The sequence below is a fragment of the Petromyzon marinus genome, unplaced genomic scaffold (genome assembly GCF_048934315.1).
Source record: "Petromyzon marinus isolate PM22_M1 ecotype Great Lakes invasive population unplaced genomic scaffold, UKy_Petmar_22M1.pri1.0 PM_G_Scaffold_15, whole genome shotgun sequence".
Classification (NCBI taxonomy): domain Eukaryota; kingdom Metazoa; phylum Chordata; class Hyperoartia; order Petromyzontiformes; family Petromyzontidae; genus Petromyzon; species Petromyzon marinus.
This window is the reverse complement of record NW_027422706.1, coordinates 3,792,979-3,806,741: the sequence shown is the minus strand read 5'-3', so window position 1 is coordinate 3,806,741 and position 13,763 is coordinate 3,792,979. Positions and strand designations below refer to the sequence as shown.

General features: G+C 55.2%; 1 protein-coding gene across 2 annotated transcripts in view; it reads left to right on the top strand.

Annotated features, from left to right (window-relative positions):
• LOC142910703 (uncharacterized) overlaps positions 1 to 13,763 on the top strand; it is a 153,290-nt gene that overhangs the window by 126,552 nt on the left and 12,975 nt on the right. For both annotated transcript variants that reach the window (XM_076060101.1, XM_076060100.1), the window contains exon 2: positions 7,401 to 7,497. In XM_076060101.1, coding sequence (XP_075916216.1) covers positions 7,438 to 7,497 — 60 coding nt within the window. In that variant the 5' untranslated portion in view covers positions 7,401 to 7,437. The remainder of the gene's footprint in view (positions 1 to 7,400; positions 7,498 to 13,763) is intronic.

Genomic DNA, 13,763 nt, shown 5'->3' with positions numbered 1-13,763 from the left:
GGAGAGGCTAGGAGCGTGAGAGAACAGGCTAGCAGTAGAGAGGCTAGGAGGGTGAGAGAGAACAGGCGAGCCGTGGAGAGGCTATGAGAGTGAGAGAACAGGCTAGCAGTAGAGAGGCTAGGAGCGTGAGAGAGAACAGGCTAGCAGTGGAGAGGCTAGGAGAGTGAGAGAGAACAGGCTAGCAGTGGAGAGGCTAGGAGAGTGAGAGAGAACAGGCTAGCAGTGGAGAGGCTAGGAGAGAGAGAACAGGCTAGCAGTGGAGAGGCTAGGAGAGTGAGAGAACAGGCTAGCAGTGGAGAGGCTAGGAGAGTGAGAGAACAGGCTAGCAGTGGAGAGGCTAGGAGCGTGAGAGAATAGGCTAGCAGTAGAGAGGCTAGGAGCGTGAGAGAGAACAGGCTAGCAGTGGAGAGGCTAGGAGGGTGAGAGAACAGGCTAGCAGTGGAGAGGCTAGGAGCGTGAGAGAACAGGCTAGCAGTGGAGAGGCTAGGAGAGTGAGAGAGAACAGGCAGGCAGTGGAGAGGCTAGGAGAGTGAGAGAGAACAGGCTAGCAGTGGAGAGGCTAGGATGGTGAGAGAACAGGCTAGCAGTGGAGAGGCTAGCAGAGTGAGAGAGAACAGGCTAGCAGTGGAGAGGCTAGGAGCGTGAGAGAACAGGCTAGCAGTAGAGAGGCTAGGAGCGTGAGAGATAACAGGCTAGCAGTGGAGAGGCTAGGAGAGTGAGAGAGAACAGGCTAGCAGTGGAGAGGCTATGAGAGAGAGAACAGGCTAGCAGTGGAGAGGCTAGGAGAGTGAGAGAACAGGCTAGCAGTGTAGAGGCTAGGAGAGTGAGAGAACAGGCTAGCAGTGGAGAGGCTAGGAGAGTGAGAGAACAGGCTAGCAGTGAAGAGGCTAGGAGCGTGAGAGAACAGGCTAGCAGTAGAGAGGCTAGGAGCGTGAGAGAGAACAGGCTAGCAGTGGAGAGGCTAGGAAGGTGAGAGAACAGGCTAGCAGTGGAGAGGCTAGGAGCGTGAGAGAGAACAGGCTAGCAGTGGAGAGGCTAGGAGAGTGAGAGAGAACAGGCAGGCAGTGGAGAGGCTAGGAGAGTGAGAGAGAACAGGCTAGCAGTGGAGAGGCTAGGAGGGTGAGAGAACAGGCTAGCAGTGGAGAGGCTAGGAGAGTGAGAGAACAGGCTAGCAGTGGAGAGGCTAGGAGGGTGAGAGAACAGGCTAGCAGTGGAGAGGCTAGGAGCGTGAGAGAACAGGCTAGCAGTGGAGAGGCCAGGAGGGTGAGAGAACAGGCTAGCAGTGGAGAGGCTAGGAGCGTGAGAGAGAACAGGCTAGCAGTGGAGAGGCTAGGAGAGAGAGAGAACAGGCGAGCAGTGGAGAGGCTAGGAGAGGGAGAGAGAACAGGCTAGCAGTGGAGAGGCTAGGAGAGGGTGAGAGAACAGGCTAGCAGTGGAGAGGCTAGGAGAGGGTGAGAGAACAGGCTAGCAGTGGAGAGGCTAGGAGAGTGAGAGAACAGGCTAGCAGTGGAGAGTCTCGGAGAGAGAGAACAGGGCAGCAGTGGAGAGGCTAGGAGCGTGAGAGAGAACAGGCTAGCAGTGGAGAGGCTAGGAGCGTGAGAGAACAGGCTAGCAGTGGAGAGGCTAAGGAGAGTGAGAGAACAGGCTAGCAGTAGAGAGGCTAGGAGCGTGAGAGAGAACAGGCTAGCAGTGGAGAGGCTAGGAGAGTGAGAGAGAGAACAGGCTAGCAGTGGAGAGGCTAAGGAGTGTGAGAGAACAGGCTAGCAGTGGAGAGGCTAGGAGAGTGAGAGAGAACAGGCTAGCAGTGGAGAGGCTAAGGAGGGTGAGAGAACAGGCTAGCAGTGGAGTGGCTAGGAGCGTGAGAGAACAGGCTAGCAGTAGAGAGGCTAGGAGAGAGAGAATAGGCTAGCAGTGGAGAGGCTAGGAGAGTGAGAGAGAACAGGCTAGCAGTGGAGAGGCTAGGAGGGTGAGAGAACAAGCTAGCAGTGGAGAGGCTAGGAGAGTGAGAGAACAGGCTAGCAGTGGAGAGGCTAGGAGGGTGAGAGAACAGGCTAGCAGTGGAGAGGCTAGGAGCGTGAGAGAGAACAGGCTAGCAGTGGAGAGGCTAGGAGAGTGAGAGAGAACAGGCAGGCAGTGGAGAGGCTAGGAAGGTGAGAGAACAGGCTAGCAGTGGAGAGGCTAGGAGAGTGAGAGAACAGGCTAGCAGTAGAGAGGCTAGGAGGGTGAGAGAGAACCGGCGAGCCGTGGAGAGGCTATGAGAGTGAGAGAACAGGCTAGCAGTGGAGAGGCCAGGAGGGTGAGAGAACAGGCTAGCAGTGGAGAGGCTTGGAGAGAGAGAACAGGGCAGCAGTGGAGAGGCTAGGAGCGTGAGAGAGAACAGGCTAGCAGTGGAGAGGCTAGGAGCGTGAGAGAACAGGCTAGCAGTGGAGAGGCTAAGGAGAGTGAGAGAACAGGCTAGCAGTAGAGAGGCTAGGAGCGTGAGAGAGAACAGGCTAGCAGTGGAGAGGCTAGGAGAGTGAGAGAGAGAACAGGCTAGCAGTGGAGAGGCTAAGGAGCGTGAGAGAACAGGCTAGCAGTGGAGAGGCTAGGAGCGTGAGAGAACAGGCTAGCAGTAGAGAGGCTAGGAGGGTGAGAGAGAACAGGCGAGCCGTGGAGAGGCTATGAGAGTGAGAGAACAGGCTAGCAGTAGAGAGGCTAGGAGCGTGAGAGAGAACAGGCTAGCAGTGGAGAGGCTAGGAGAGTGAGAGACAGGCTAGCAGTGGAGCGGCTAGGAGAGTGAGAGAACAGGCTAGCAGTGGAGAGGCTAGGAGCGTGAGAGAATAGGCTAGCAGTAGAGAGGCTAGGAGCGTGAGAGAGAACAGGCTAGCAGTGGAGAGGCTAGGAGGGTGAGAGAACAGGCTAGCAGTGGAGAGGCTATGAGAGTGAGAGAACAGGCTAGCAGTAGAGAGGCTAGGAGCGTGAGAGAGAACAGGCTAGCAGTGGAGAGGCTAGGAGAGTGAGAGATAACAGGCTAGCAGTGGAGAGGCTAGGAGAGTGAGAGAACAGGCTAGCAGTGGAGAGGCTAGGAGAGAGAGAACAGGCTAGCAGTGGAGAGGCTAGGAGAGTGAGAGAACAGGCTAGCAGTGGAGAGACTAGGAGAGTGAGAGAACAGGCTAGCAGTGGAGAGGCTAGGAGCGTGAGAGAACAGGCTAGCAGTAGAGAGGCTAGGAGCGTGAGAGAGAACAGGCAGGCAGTGGAGAGGCTAGGAGAGTGAGAGAACAGGCTAGCAGTGGAGAGGCTAGGAGCGTGAGAGAACAGGCTAGCAGTGGAGAGGCTAGGAGCGTGAGAGAACAGGCTAGCAGTGGAGAGGCTAGGAGAGAGAGAACAGGCTAGCAGTGGAGAGGCTAGGAGCGTGAGAGAACAGGCTAGCAGTGGAGAGGCCAGGAGGGTGAGAGAACAGGCTAGCAGTGGAGAGGCTTGGAGAGAGAGAACAGGGCAGCAGTGGAGAGGCTAGGAGCGTGAGAGAGAACAGGCTAGCAGTGGAGAGGCTAGGAGCGTGAGAGAACAGGCTAGCAGTGGAGAGGCTAAGGAGAGTGAGAGAACAGGCTAGCAGTAGAGAGGCTAGGAGCGTGAGAGAGAACAGGCTAGCAGTGGAGAGGCTAGGAGAGTGAGAGAGAGAACAGGCTAGCAGTGGAGAGGCTAAGGAGCGTGAGAGAACAGGCTAGCAGTGGAGAGGCTAGGAGCGTGAGAGAACAGGCTAGCAGTAGAGAGGCTAGGAGGGTGAGAGAGAACAGGCGAGCCGTGGAGAGGCTATGAGAGTGAGAGAACAGGCTAGCAGTAGAGAGGCTAGGAGCGTGAGAGAGAACAGGCTAGCAGTGGAGAGGCTAGGAGAGTGAGAGAGAACAGGCTAGCAGTGGAGAGGCTAGGAGAGTGAGAGAGAACAGGCTAGCAGTGGAGAGGCTAGGAGAGAGAGAACAGGCTAGCAGTGGAGAGGCTAGGAGAGTGAGAGAACAGGCTAGCAGTGGAGAGGCTAGGAGAGTGAGAGAACAGGCTAGCAGTGGAGAGGCTAGGAGCGTGAGAGAATAGGCTAGCAGTAGAGAGGCTAGGAGCGTGAGAGAGAACAGGCTAGCAGTGGAGAGGCTAGGAGGGTGAGAGAACAGGCTAGCAGTGGAGAGGCTAGGAGCGTGAGAGAACAGGCTAGCAGTGGAGAGGCTAGGAGAGTGAGAGAGAACAGGCAGGCAGTGGAGAGGCTAGGAGAGTGAGAGAGAACAGGCTAGCAGTGGAGAGGCTAGGATGGTGAGAGAACAGGCTAGCAGTGGAGAGGCTAGGAGAGTGAGAGAGAACAGGCTAGCAGTGGAGAGGCTAGGAGCGTGAGAGAACAGGCTAGCAGTAGAGAGGCTAGGAGCGTGAGAGATAACAGGCTAGCAGTGGAGAGGCTAGGAGAGTGAGAGAGAACAGGCTAGCAGTGGAGAGGCTATGAGAGAGAGAACAGGCTAGCAGTGGAGAGGCTAGGAGAGTGAGAGAACAGGCTAGCAGTGTAGAGGCTAGGAGAGTGAGAGAACAGGCTAGCAGTGGAGAGGCTAGGAGAGTGAGAGAACAGGCTAGCAGTGAAGAGGCTAGGAGCGTGAGAGAACAGGCTAGCAGTAGAGAGGCTAGGAGCGTGAGAGAGAACAGGCTAGCAGTGGAGAGGCTAGGAAGGTGAGAGAACAGGCTAGCAGTGGAGAGGCTAGGAGCGTGAGAGAGAACAGGCTAGCAGTGGAGAGGCTAGGAGAGTGAGAGAGAACAGGCAGGCAGTGGAGAGGCTAGGAGAGTGAGAGAGAACAGGCTAGCAGTGGAGAGGCTAGGAGGGTGAGAGAACAGGCTAGCAGTGGAGAGGCTAGGAGAGTGAGAGAACAGGCTAGCAGTGGAGAGGCTAGGAGGGTGAGAGAACAGGCTAGCAGTGGAGAGGCTAGGAGCGTGAGAGAACAGGCTAGCAGTGGAGAGGCCAGGAGGGTGAGAGAACAGGCTAGCAGTGGAGAGGCTAGGAGCGTGAGAGAGAACAGGCTAGCAGTGGAGAGGCTAGGAGAGAGAGAGAACAGGCGAGCAGTGGAGAGGCTAGGAGAGGGAGAGAGAACAGGCTAGCAGTGGAGAGGCTAGGAGAGGGTGAGAGAACAGGCTAGCAGTGGAGAGGCTAGGAGAGGGTGAGAGAACAGGCTAGCAGTGGAGAGGCTAGGAGAGTGAGAGAACAGGCTAGCAGTGGAGTCTCGGAGAGAGAGAACAGGGCAGCAGTGGAGAGGCTAAGAGCGTGAGAGAGAACAGGCTAGCAGTGGAGAGGCTAGGAGCGTGAGAGCACAGGCTAGCAGTGGAGAGGCTAAGGAGAGTGAGAGAACAGGCTAGCAGTAGAGAGGCTAGGAGCGTGAGAGAGAACAGGCTAGCAGTGGAGAGGCTAGGAGAGTGAGAGAGAGAACAGGCTAGCAGTGGAGAGGCTAAGGAGTGTGAGAGAACAGGCTAGCAGTGGAGAGGCTAGGAGAGTGAGAGAGAACAGGCTAGCAGTGGAGAGGCTAAGGAGGGTGAGAGAACAGGCTAGCAGTGGAGTGGCTAGGAGCGTGAGAGAACAGGCTAGCAGTAGAGAGGCTAGGAGAGAGAGAATAGGCTAGCAGTGGAGAGGCTAGGAGCGTGAGAGAACAGGCTAGCAGTGGAGAGGCCAGGAGGGTGAGAGAACAGGCTAGCAGTGGAGAGGCTAGGAGCGTGAGAGAGAACAGGCTAGCAGTGGAGAGGCTAGGAGAGAGAGAGAGAACAGGCGAGCAGTGGAGAGGCTAGGAGAGTGAGAGAGAACAGGCTAGCAGTGGAGAGGCTAGGAGAGGGTGAGAGAACAGGCTAGCAGTGGAGAGGCTAGGAGAGGGTGAGAGAACAGGCTAGCAGTGGAGAGGCTAGGAGAGTGAGAGAACAGGCTAGCAGTGGAGAGGCTTGGAGAGAGAGAACAGGGCAGCAGTGGACGGGCTAGGAGCGTGAGAGAGAACAGGCTAGCAGTGGAGAGGCTAGGAGCGTGAGAGAGAACAGGCTAGCAGTGGAGAGGCTAGGAGAGTGAGAGAGAGAACAGGCTAGCAGTGGAGAGGCTAAGGAGCGTGAGAGAACAGGCTAGCAGTGGAGAGGCTAGGAGAATTAGAGAGAACAGGCTAGCAGTGGAGAGGCTAGGAGAGTGAGAGAGAACAGGCTAGCAGTGGAGAGGCTAGGAGAGAGAGAACAGGCTAGCAGTGGAGAGGCTAGGAGAGTGAGAGAGAACAGGCTAGCAGTGGAGAGGCTAGGAGGGTGAGAGAACAGGCTAGCAGTGGAGAGGCTAGGAGCATGAGAGAACAGGCTAGCAGTGGAGAGGCCAGGAGGGTGAGAGAACAGGCTAGCAGTGGAGAGGCTAGGAGCGTGAGAGAGAACAGGCTAGCAGTGGAGAGGCTAGGAGAGAGAGAGAACAGGCGAGCAGTGGAGAGGCTAGGAGAGTGAGAGAGAACAGGCTAGCAGTGGAGAGGCTAGGAGAGAGAGAACAGGCTAGCAGTGGAGAGGCTAAGAGAGTGAGAGAACAGGCTAGCAGTGTAGAGGCTAGGAGAGTGAGAGAACAGGCTAGCAGTGGAGAGGCTAGGAGAGTGAGAGAACAGGCTAGCAGTGAAGAGGCTAGGAGCGTGAGAGAACAGGCTAGCAGTAGAGAGGCTAGGAGCGTGAGAGAGAACAGGCTAGCAGTGGAGAGGCTAGGAAGGTGAGAGAACAGGCTAGCAGTGGAGAGGCTAGGAGCGTGAGAGAGAACAGGCTAGCAGTGGAGAGGCTAGGAGAGTGAGAGAGAACAGGAAGGCAGTGGAGAGGCTAGGAGAGTGAGAGATAACAGGTTAGCAGTGGAGAGGCTAGGAGGGTGAGAGAACAGGCTAGCAGTGGAGAGGCTAGGAGAGTGAGAGAACAGGCTAGCAGTGGAGAGGCTAGGAGGGTGAGAGAACAGGCTATCCTCGCACAGTAGCAGTGTGCTTGTTTATTAACTATCCTCACACAGTAGCAGCGTGTTTGTTTATTAACTATCACACAGCAGTGTGCTTGTTTATTAACTTTCCTCACACAGTAGCAGTGTGCTTGTTTATTAACTATCCTCACACAGTAGCAGTGTGCTTGTATATTAACTTTCCTCACACAGTAGCAGTGTGCTTGTTTATTAACTATCCTTACACAGCAGTGTGCTTGTTTATTAACTATCCTCACACAGTAGCAGTGTGCTTGTTTATTAACTATCACTCAGTAGCAGTGTGCTTGTTTATTAACTATCACACAGCAGTGTGCTTGTTTATTAACTATTCTCACACAGTAGCAGTGTGCTTGTTTATTAACTATCCTCACAGTAGCAGTGTGCTTGTTTATTAACTATCCTCACACAGTAGCAGTGTGCTTGTTTATTAACTATCCTCACACAGCAGGAGGAGGAGGAGAAGGATCGCAACTCACAGCGCCATGGAAGTTTGCTGCAGCAGCAGCGGCGTGAGGGACGCCGGCCACCCCATCGTGGTGCAGGTGAACGTCACTAGCCTCTCCACTGCTAGCCTGTACTCTCACTCTGCTAGCCTCTCCACTGCTAGCCTGTGCTCTCTCACCCTCAGCCTCTCCACTGCTAGCCTGTTCTCTCACCCTCCTAGCCTCTCTACTGCTAGCCTGTTCTCTCACTTTCCTTAGCCTCTCCACTGCTTGCCTGTTCTCTCTCACTCTCCTAGCCTCTCCACTGCTAGCCTGTTCTCTCTCTCCTAGCCTCTCTACTGCTAGCCTGTTCTCTCACCCTCCTAGCCTCTCCACTGCTAGCCTGTTCTCTCTCACGCTCCTAGCCTCTCCACTGCTAGCCTGTTCTCTCACTCTCCTTAGCCTCTCCACTGCTAGCCTGTTCTCTCTCACGCTCCTAGCCTCTCCACTGCTAGCCTGTTCTCTCTCACTCTCCTAGTTTCTCCACTGCTAGCCTGTTCTCTCTCACGCTCCTAGCCTCTCCACTGCTAGCCTGTTCTCTCACCCTCCTTGCCTCTCCACTGCTAGCCTGTTCTCTCTCTCTCTCCTAGCCTCTCCACTGCTAGACTGTTCTCTCTCACTCTCCGAGCCTCTCCACTGCTAGCCTGTTCTCTCTCACTCTCCTAGCCTCTCCACTGCTAGCCTGTTCTCTCTCACTCTCCTAGGCTCTCCACTGCCTGCCTGTTCTCTCACTCTCCTAGCCTCTCCACTGCTAGCCTGTTCTCTCACTCTCCTAGCCTCTCCACTGCTAGCCTGTTCTCTGTCTCCTAGCCTCTCCACTGCTAGCCTGTTCTCTCTCACACTCCTAGCCTCTCCACTGCTAGCCTGTTCTCTCTCACGCTCCTAGCCTCTCCACTGCTAGCCTGTTCTATCTCACTCTCCTAGCCTCTCCACTGCTAGCCTGTTCTATCTCACTCTCCTAGCCTCTCCACTGCTAGCCGGTTCTCTCTCTCCTAGCCTCTCCACTGCTAGCCTGTTCTCTCACGCTCCTAGCCTCTCCACTGCTAGCCTGTTCTCTCTCACACTCCTAGCCTCTCCACTGCTAGCCTGTTCTCTCACTTTCCTTAGCCTCTCCACTGCTTGCCTGTTCTCTCTCACTCTCCTAGCCTCTCCACTGCTAGCCTGTTCTCTCTCTCCTAGCCTCTCTACTGCTAGCCTGTTCTCTCACCCTCCTAGCCTCTCCACTGCTAGCCTGTTCTCTCTCACGCTCCTAGCCTCTCCACTGCTAGCCTGTTCTCTCACTCTCCTTAGCCTCTCCACTGCTAGCCTGTTCTCTCTCACGCTCCTAGCCTCTCCACTGCTAGCCTGTTCTCTCTCACTCTCCTAGTTTCTCCACTGCTAGCCTGTTCTCTCTCACGCTCCTAGCCTCTCCACTGCTAGCCTGTTCTCTCACTCTCCTTAGCCTCTCCACTGCTATCCTGTTCTCTATCTCTCCTAGCCTCTCCACTGCTAGACTGTTCTCTCTCACTCTCCTAGCCTCTCCACTGCTAGCCTGTTCTCTCTCACTCTCCTAGCCTCTCCACTGCTAGCCTGTTCTCTCTCACTCTCCTAGGCTCTCCACTGCCTGCCTGTTCTCTCACTCTCCTAGCCTCTCCACTGCTAGCCTGTTCTCTGTCTCCTAGCCTCTCCACTGCTAGCCTGTTCTCTCTCACACTCCTAGCCTCTCCACTGCTAGCCTGTTCTCTCTCACGCTCCTAGCCTCTCCACTGCTAGCCTGTTCTATCTCACTCTCCTAGCCTCTCCACTGCTAGCCTGTTCTATCTCACTCTCCTAGCCTCTCCACTGCTAGCCGGTTCTCTCTCTCCTAGCCTCTCCACTGCTAGCCTGTTCTCTCACGCTCCTAGCCTCTCCACTGCTAGCCTGTTCTCTCTCACACTCCTAGCCTCTCCACTGCTAGCCTGTTCTCTCACTTTCCTTAGCCTCTCCACTGCTTGCCTGTTCTCTCTCACTCTTCTAGCCTCTCCACTGCTAGCCTGTTCTCTCTCTCCTAGCCTCTCTACTGCTAGCCTGTTCTCTCTCACTCTCCTAGCCTCTCCACTGCTAGCCTGTTCTCTCACCCTCCTAGCCTCTCCACTGCTAGCCTGTTCTCTCACCCTCCTAGCCTCTCCACTGCTAGCCTGTTCTCTCTCACGCTCCTAGCCTCTCCACTGCTAGCCTGTTCTCTCACTCTCCTTAGCCTCTCCACTGCTAGCCTGTTCTCTCTCACGCTCCTAGCCTCTCCACTGCTAGCCTGTTCTCTCTCACTCTCCTAGTTTCTCCACTGCTAGCCTGTTCTCTCTCACGCTCCTAGCCTCTCCACTGCTAGCCTTTTCTCTCACCCTCCTTGCCTCTCCACTGCTAGCCTGTTCTCTCTCTCTCTCCTAGCCTCTCCACTGCTAGACTGTTCTCTCTCACTCTCCTAGCCTCTCCACTGCTAGCCTGTTCTCTCTCACTCTCCTAGCCTCTCCACTGCTAGCCTGTTCTCTCTCACTCTCCTAGGCTCTCCACTGCCTGCCTGTTCTCTCACTCTCCTAGCCTCTCCACTGCTAGCCTGTCCTCTCACTCTCCTTAGCCTCTCCACTGCTAGCCTGTTCTCTCACTCTCCTAGCCTCTCCACTGCTAGCCTGTTCTCTGTCTCCTAGCCTCTCCACTGCTAGCCTGTTCTCTCTCACACTCCTAGCCTCTCCACTGCTAGCCTGTTCTCTCTCACGCTCCTAGCCTCTCCACTGCTAGCCTGTTCTATCTCACTCTCCTAGCCTCTCCACTGCTAGCCTGTTCTCTCTCTCCTAGCCTCTCCACTGCTAGCCTGTTCTCTCACGCTCCTAGCCTCTCCACTGCTAGCCTGTTCTCTCTCACACTCCTAGCCTCTCCACTGCTAGCCTGTTCTCTCTCACGCTCCTAGCCTCTCCACTGCTAGCCTGTTCTATCTCACTCTCCTAGCCTCTCCACTGCTAGCCTGTTCTCTCTCTCCTAGCCTCTCCACTGCTAGCCTGTTCTCTCGCTCTCCTAGCCTCTCCACTGCTAGCCTGTTCTCTCTCTTCTAGCCTCTCCACTGCTAGCCTGTTCTCTCTCACTCTCCTAGCCTCTCCACTGCTAGCCTGTTCTCTCTCACTCTCCTAGCCTCTCCACTGCTAGCCTGTTCTCTCTCACTCTCCTAGCCTCTCCACTGCTAGCCTGTTCTCTCACTCTCTTTTTCTTTTTTCAACGTAAAAGTTAATTTATTAAGCCACGCATCATGCGTCGACAACGGTAACAACACCACAACGAACCTGGGGCTTAATGTAAAACAACGCGAATGTTTACGTGCCGAGGAGCGCCTATTTCCCGCCCTCCCCCGCGCGAGGGTCACGTGATCGGCGAGGGTCACGTGATCGGCGAGGGTCACGTGATCGGCGAGGGTCACGTGATCGGCGAGGGTCACGTGATCGGCGAGGGTCACGTGATCGGCGAGGGTCACGTGATCGGCGAGGGTCACGTGATCGGCGAGGGTCACGTGATCGGCGAGGGTCACGTGATCGGCGAGGGTCACGTGATCGGCGAGGGTCACGTGATCGGCGAGGGTCACGTGATCGGCGAGGGTCACGTGATCGGCGAGGGTCACGTGATCGGCGAGGGTCACGTGATCCTGTGTCCTGTGCGTGTACAGCGTGTGTCTCTCTGTGTCTGTGTCCTGTGTGTGTACAGCGTGTCTGTCTGTGTCCTGTGTGTGTACAGCGTGTCTCTCTCTGTGTCTGTGTCCTGTGTGTGTACAGCGTGTGTCTCTCTGTGTCTGTGTCCTGTGCGTGTACAGCGTGTCTCTCTGTGTCTGTGTCCTGTGCGTGTACAGCGTGTGTCTCTCTGTGTCTGTGTCCTGTGCGTATACAGCGTGTGTCTCTCTGTGTCTGTGTCCTGTGTGTACAGCGTGTGTCTCTCTGTGTCTGTGTCCTGTGTGTGTACAGCGTGTGTCTCTCTGTGTCATGTGTGTGTACAGCGTGTGTCTCTCTGTGTCTGTGTCCTGTGTGTGTACAGCGTGTCTCTCTGTGTCTGTGTCCTGTGTGTGTACAGCGTGTCTCTCTGTGTCTGTGTCCTGTGTGTGTACAGCACGTGTCTCTCTGAGTCTGTGTCCTGTGCGTGTACAGCGTGTGTCTCTCTGTGTCTGTCCTGTGCGTGTACAGCGTGTGTCTTTCTGTGTCTGTGTCCTATGTGTGTACAGCGTGTGTCTCTCTGTGTGTCCTGTGTGTGTACAGCGTGTGTCTCTCTGTGTCTGTGTCCTGTGTGTGTACAGCGTGTGTCTCTCAGTCTGTGTCCTGTGTGTACAGCGTGTGTCTCTCTGTGTCTGTGTCCTGTGTGTGTACAGCACGTGTCTCTCTGTGTCTGTGTCCTGTGTGTGTACAGCACGTGTCTCTCTGTGTCTGTGTCCTGTGTGTGTACAGCGTGTGTCTCTCTGTGTCTGTGTCCTGTGTGTGTACAGCGCGTGTCTCTCTGTGTCTGTGTCCTGTGTGTGTACAGCGTGTGTCTCTCTGTGTCTGTGTCCTGTGTGTGTACAGCGTGTGTCTCTCTGTGTCTGTGTCCTGTGTGTGTACAGCACGTGTCTCTCTGTGTCTGTGTCCTGTGTGTGTACAGCGTGTGTCTCTGTGTCTGTGTCCTGTGTGTGTACTGCGTGTGTCTCTCTGTGTCTGTGTCCTGTGTGTGTACAGCGTATGTCTCTCTGTGTCTGTGTCCTGTGTGTGTACAGCGTGTGTCTCTCTGTGTCCTGTGTGTGTACAGCGTGTGTCTCTGTGTCCTGTGTGTGTACAGCGTGTGTCTCTCTGTGTCTGTGTCCTGTGTGTGTACAGCGTGTGTCTCTCTGTGTCTGTGTCCTGTGTGTGTACAGCGTGTGTCTCTCTGTGTCCTGTGCGTGTACAGCGTGTGTCTCTCTGTGTCCTGTGCGTGTACAGCGTGTGTCTCTCTGTGTCCTGTGTGTGTACAGCGTGTGTCTCTCTGTGTCTTTGTCCTGTGTGTGTACAGCGTGTGTCTCTCTGTGTCTGTGTCCTGTGTGTGTACAGCGTGTGTCCTCTGTGTCCTGTGTCTGTACAGCGTGTGTCTCTCAGTCTGTGTCCTGTGTGTGTACAGCGTGTGTCTCTCTGTGTCTGTGTCCTGTGTGTGTACAGCGTGTGTCTCTCTGTGTCTGTGTCCTGTGTGTGTACAGCGTGTGTCTCTCTGTGTCTGTGTCCTGTGTGTGTACAGCGTGTGTCTCTCTGTGTCTGTGTCCTGTGTGTGTACAGCGTGTGTCTCTCTGTGTCCTGTGTGTGTACAGCGTGTGTCTCTCTGTGTCCTGTGTGTGTACAGCGTGTGTCTCTCTGTGTCTGTGTCCTGTGTGTGTACAGCGTGTGTCTCTCTGTGTCCTGTGCGTGTACGGCGTGTGTCTCTCTGTGTCCTGTGTGTGTACAGCGTGTGTCTCTCTGTGTCCTGTGTGTGTACAGCGTGTGTCTCTCTGTGTCTGGGTCCTGTGTGTGTACAGCGTGTGTCTCTCTGTGTCCTGTGTGTGTACAGCGTGTGTCTCTCTGTGTCCTGTGTGTGTACAGCGTGTGTCTCTCTGTGTCTGTGTCCTGTGTGTGTACAGCGTGTGTCTCTCTGTGTCCTGTGCGTGTACAGCGTGTGTCTCTCTGTGTCTGTGTCCTGTGTGTGTACAGCATGTCTCTCTCTGTGTCTGTGTCCTGTGTGTGTACAGCGTGTGTCTCTCTGTGTCTGTGTCCTGTGCGTGTACAGCGTGTGTCTCTCTGTGTCTGTGTCCTGTGCGTGTACAGCGTGTGTCTCTCTGTGTCTGGTTCCTGGGCGTGTACAGCGTGTCTCTCTCTGTCTGTGTCCTGTGCGTGTACAGCGTGTGTCTCTCTGTGTCTATGTCCTGTGTGTGTACAGCGTGTGTCTCTCTGTGTCCTGTGTGTGTACAGCGTGTGTCTCTCTGTGTCTGTGTCCTGTGTGTGTACAGCGTGTCTCTTTGTGTCTGTGTCCTGTGTGTGTACAGCACGTGTCTCTCTGTGTCTGTGTCCTGTGCGTGTACAGCGTGTGTGTCTCTGTGTCTGTCCTGTGCGTGTACAGCGTGTGTCTCTCTGTGTCTGTGTCCTGTGCATGTACTGCGTGTCTCTCTGTGTCTGTGTCCTGTGTGTGTACAGCGTGTGTCTCTCTGTGTCTGTGTGTGTACAGCGTGTGTCTCTCTGTGTCTGTGTCCTGTGTGTGTACAGCGTGTGTCTCTCTGTGTCCGAGTGTGTACAGCGGGTGTCTCCCTGTGTCTGTGTCCTGTGTGTGTACAGCGTGTCTGTGTCCTGTGTGTGTACAGCGTGTGTCTCCTT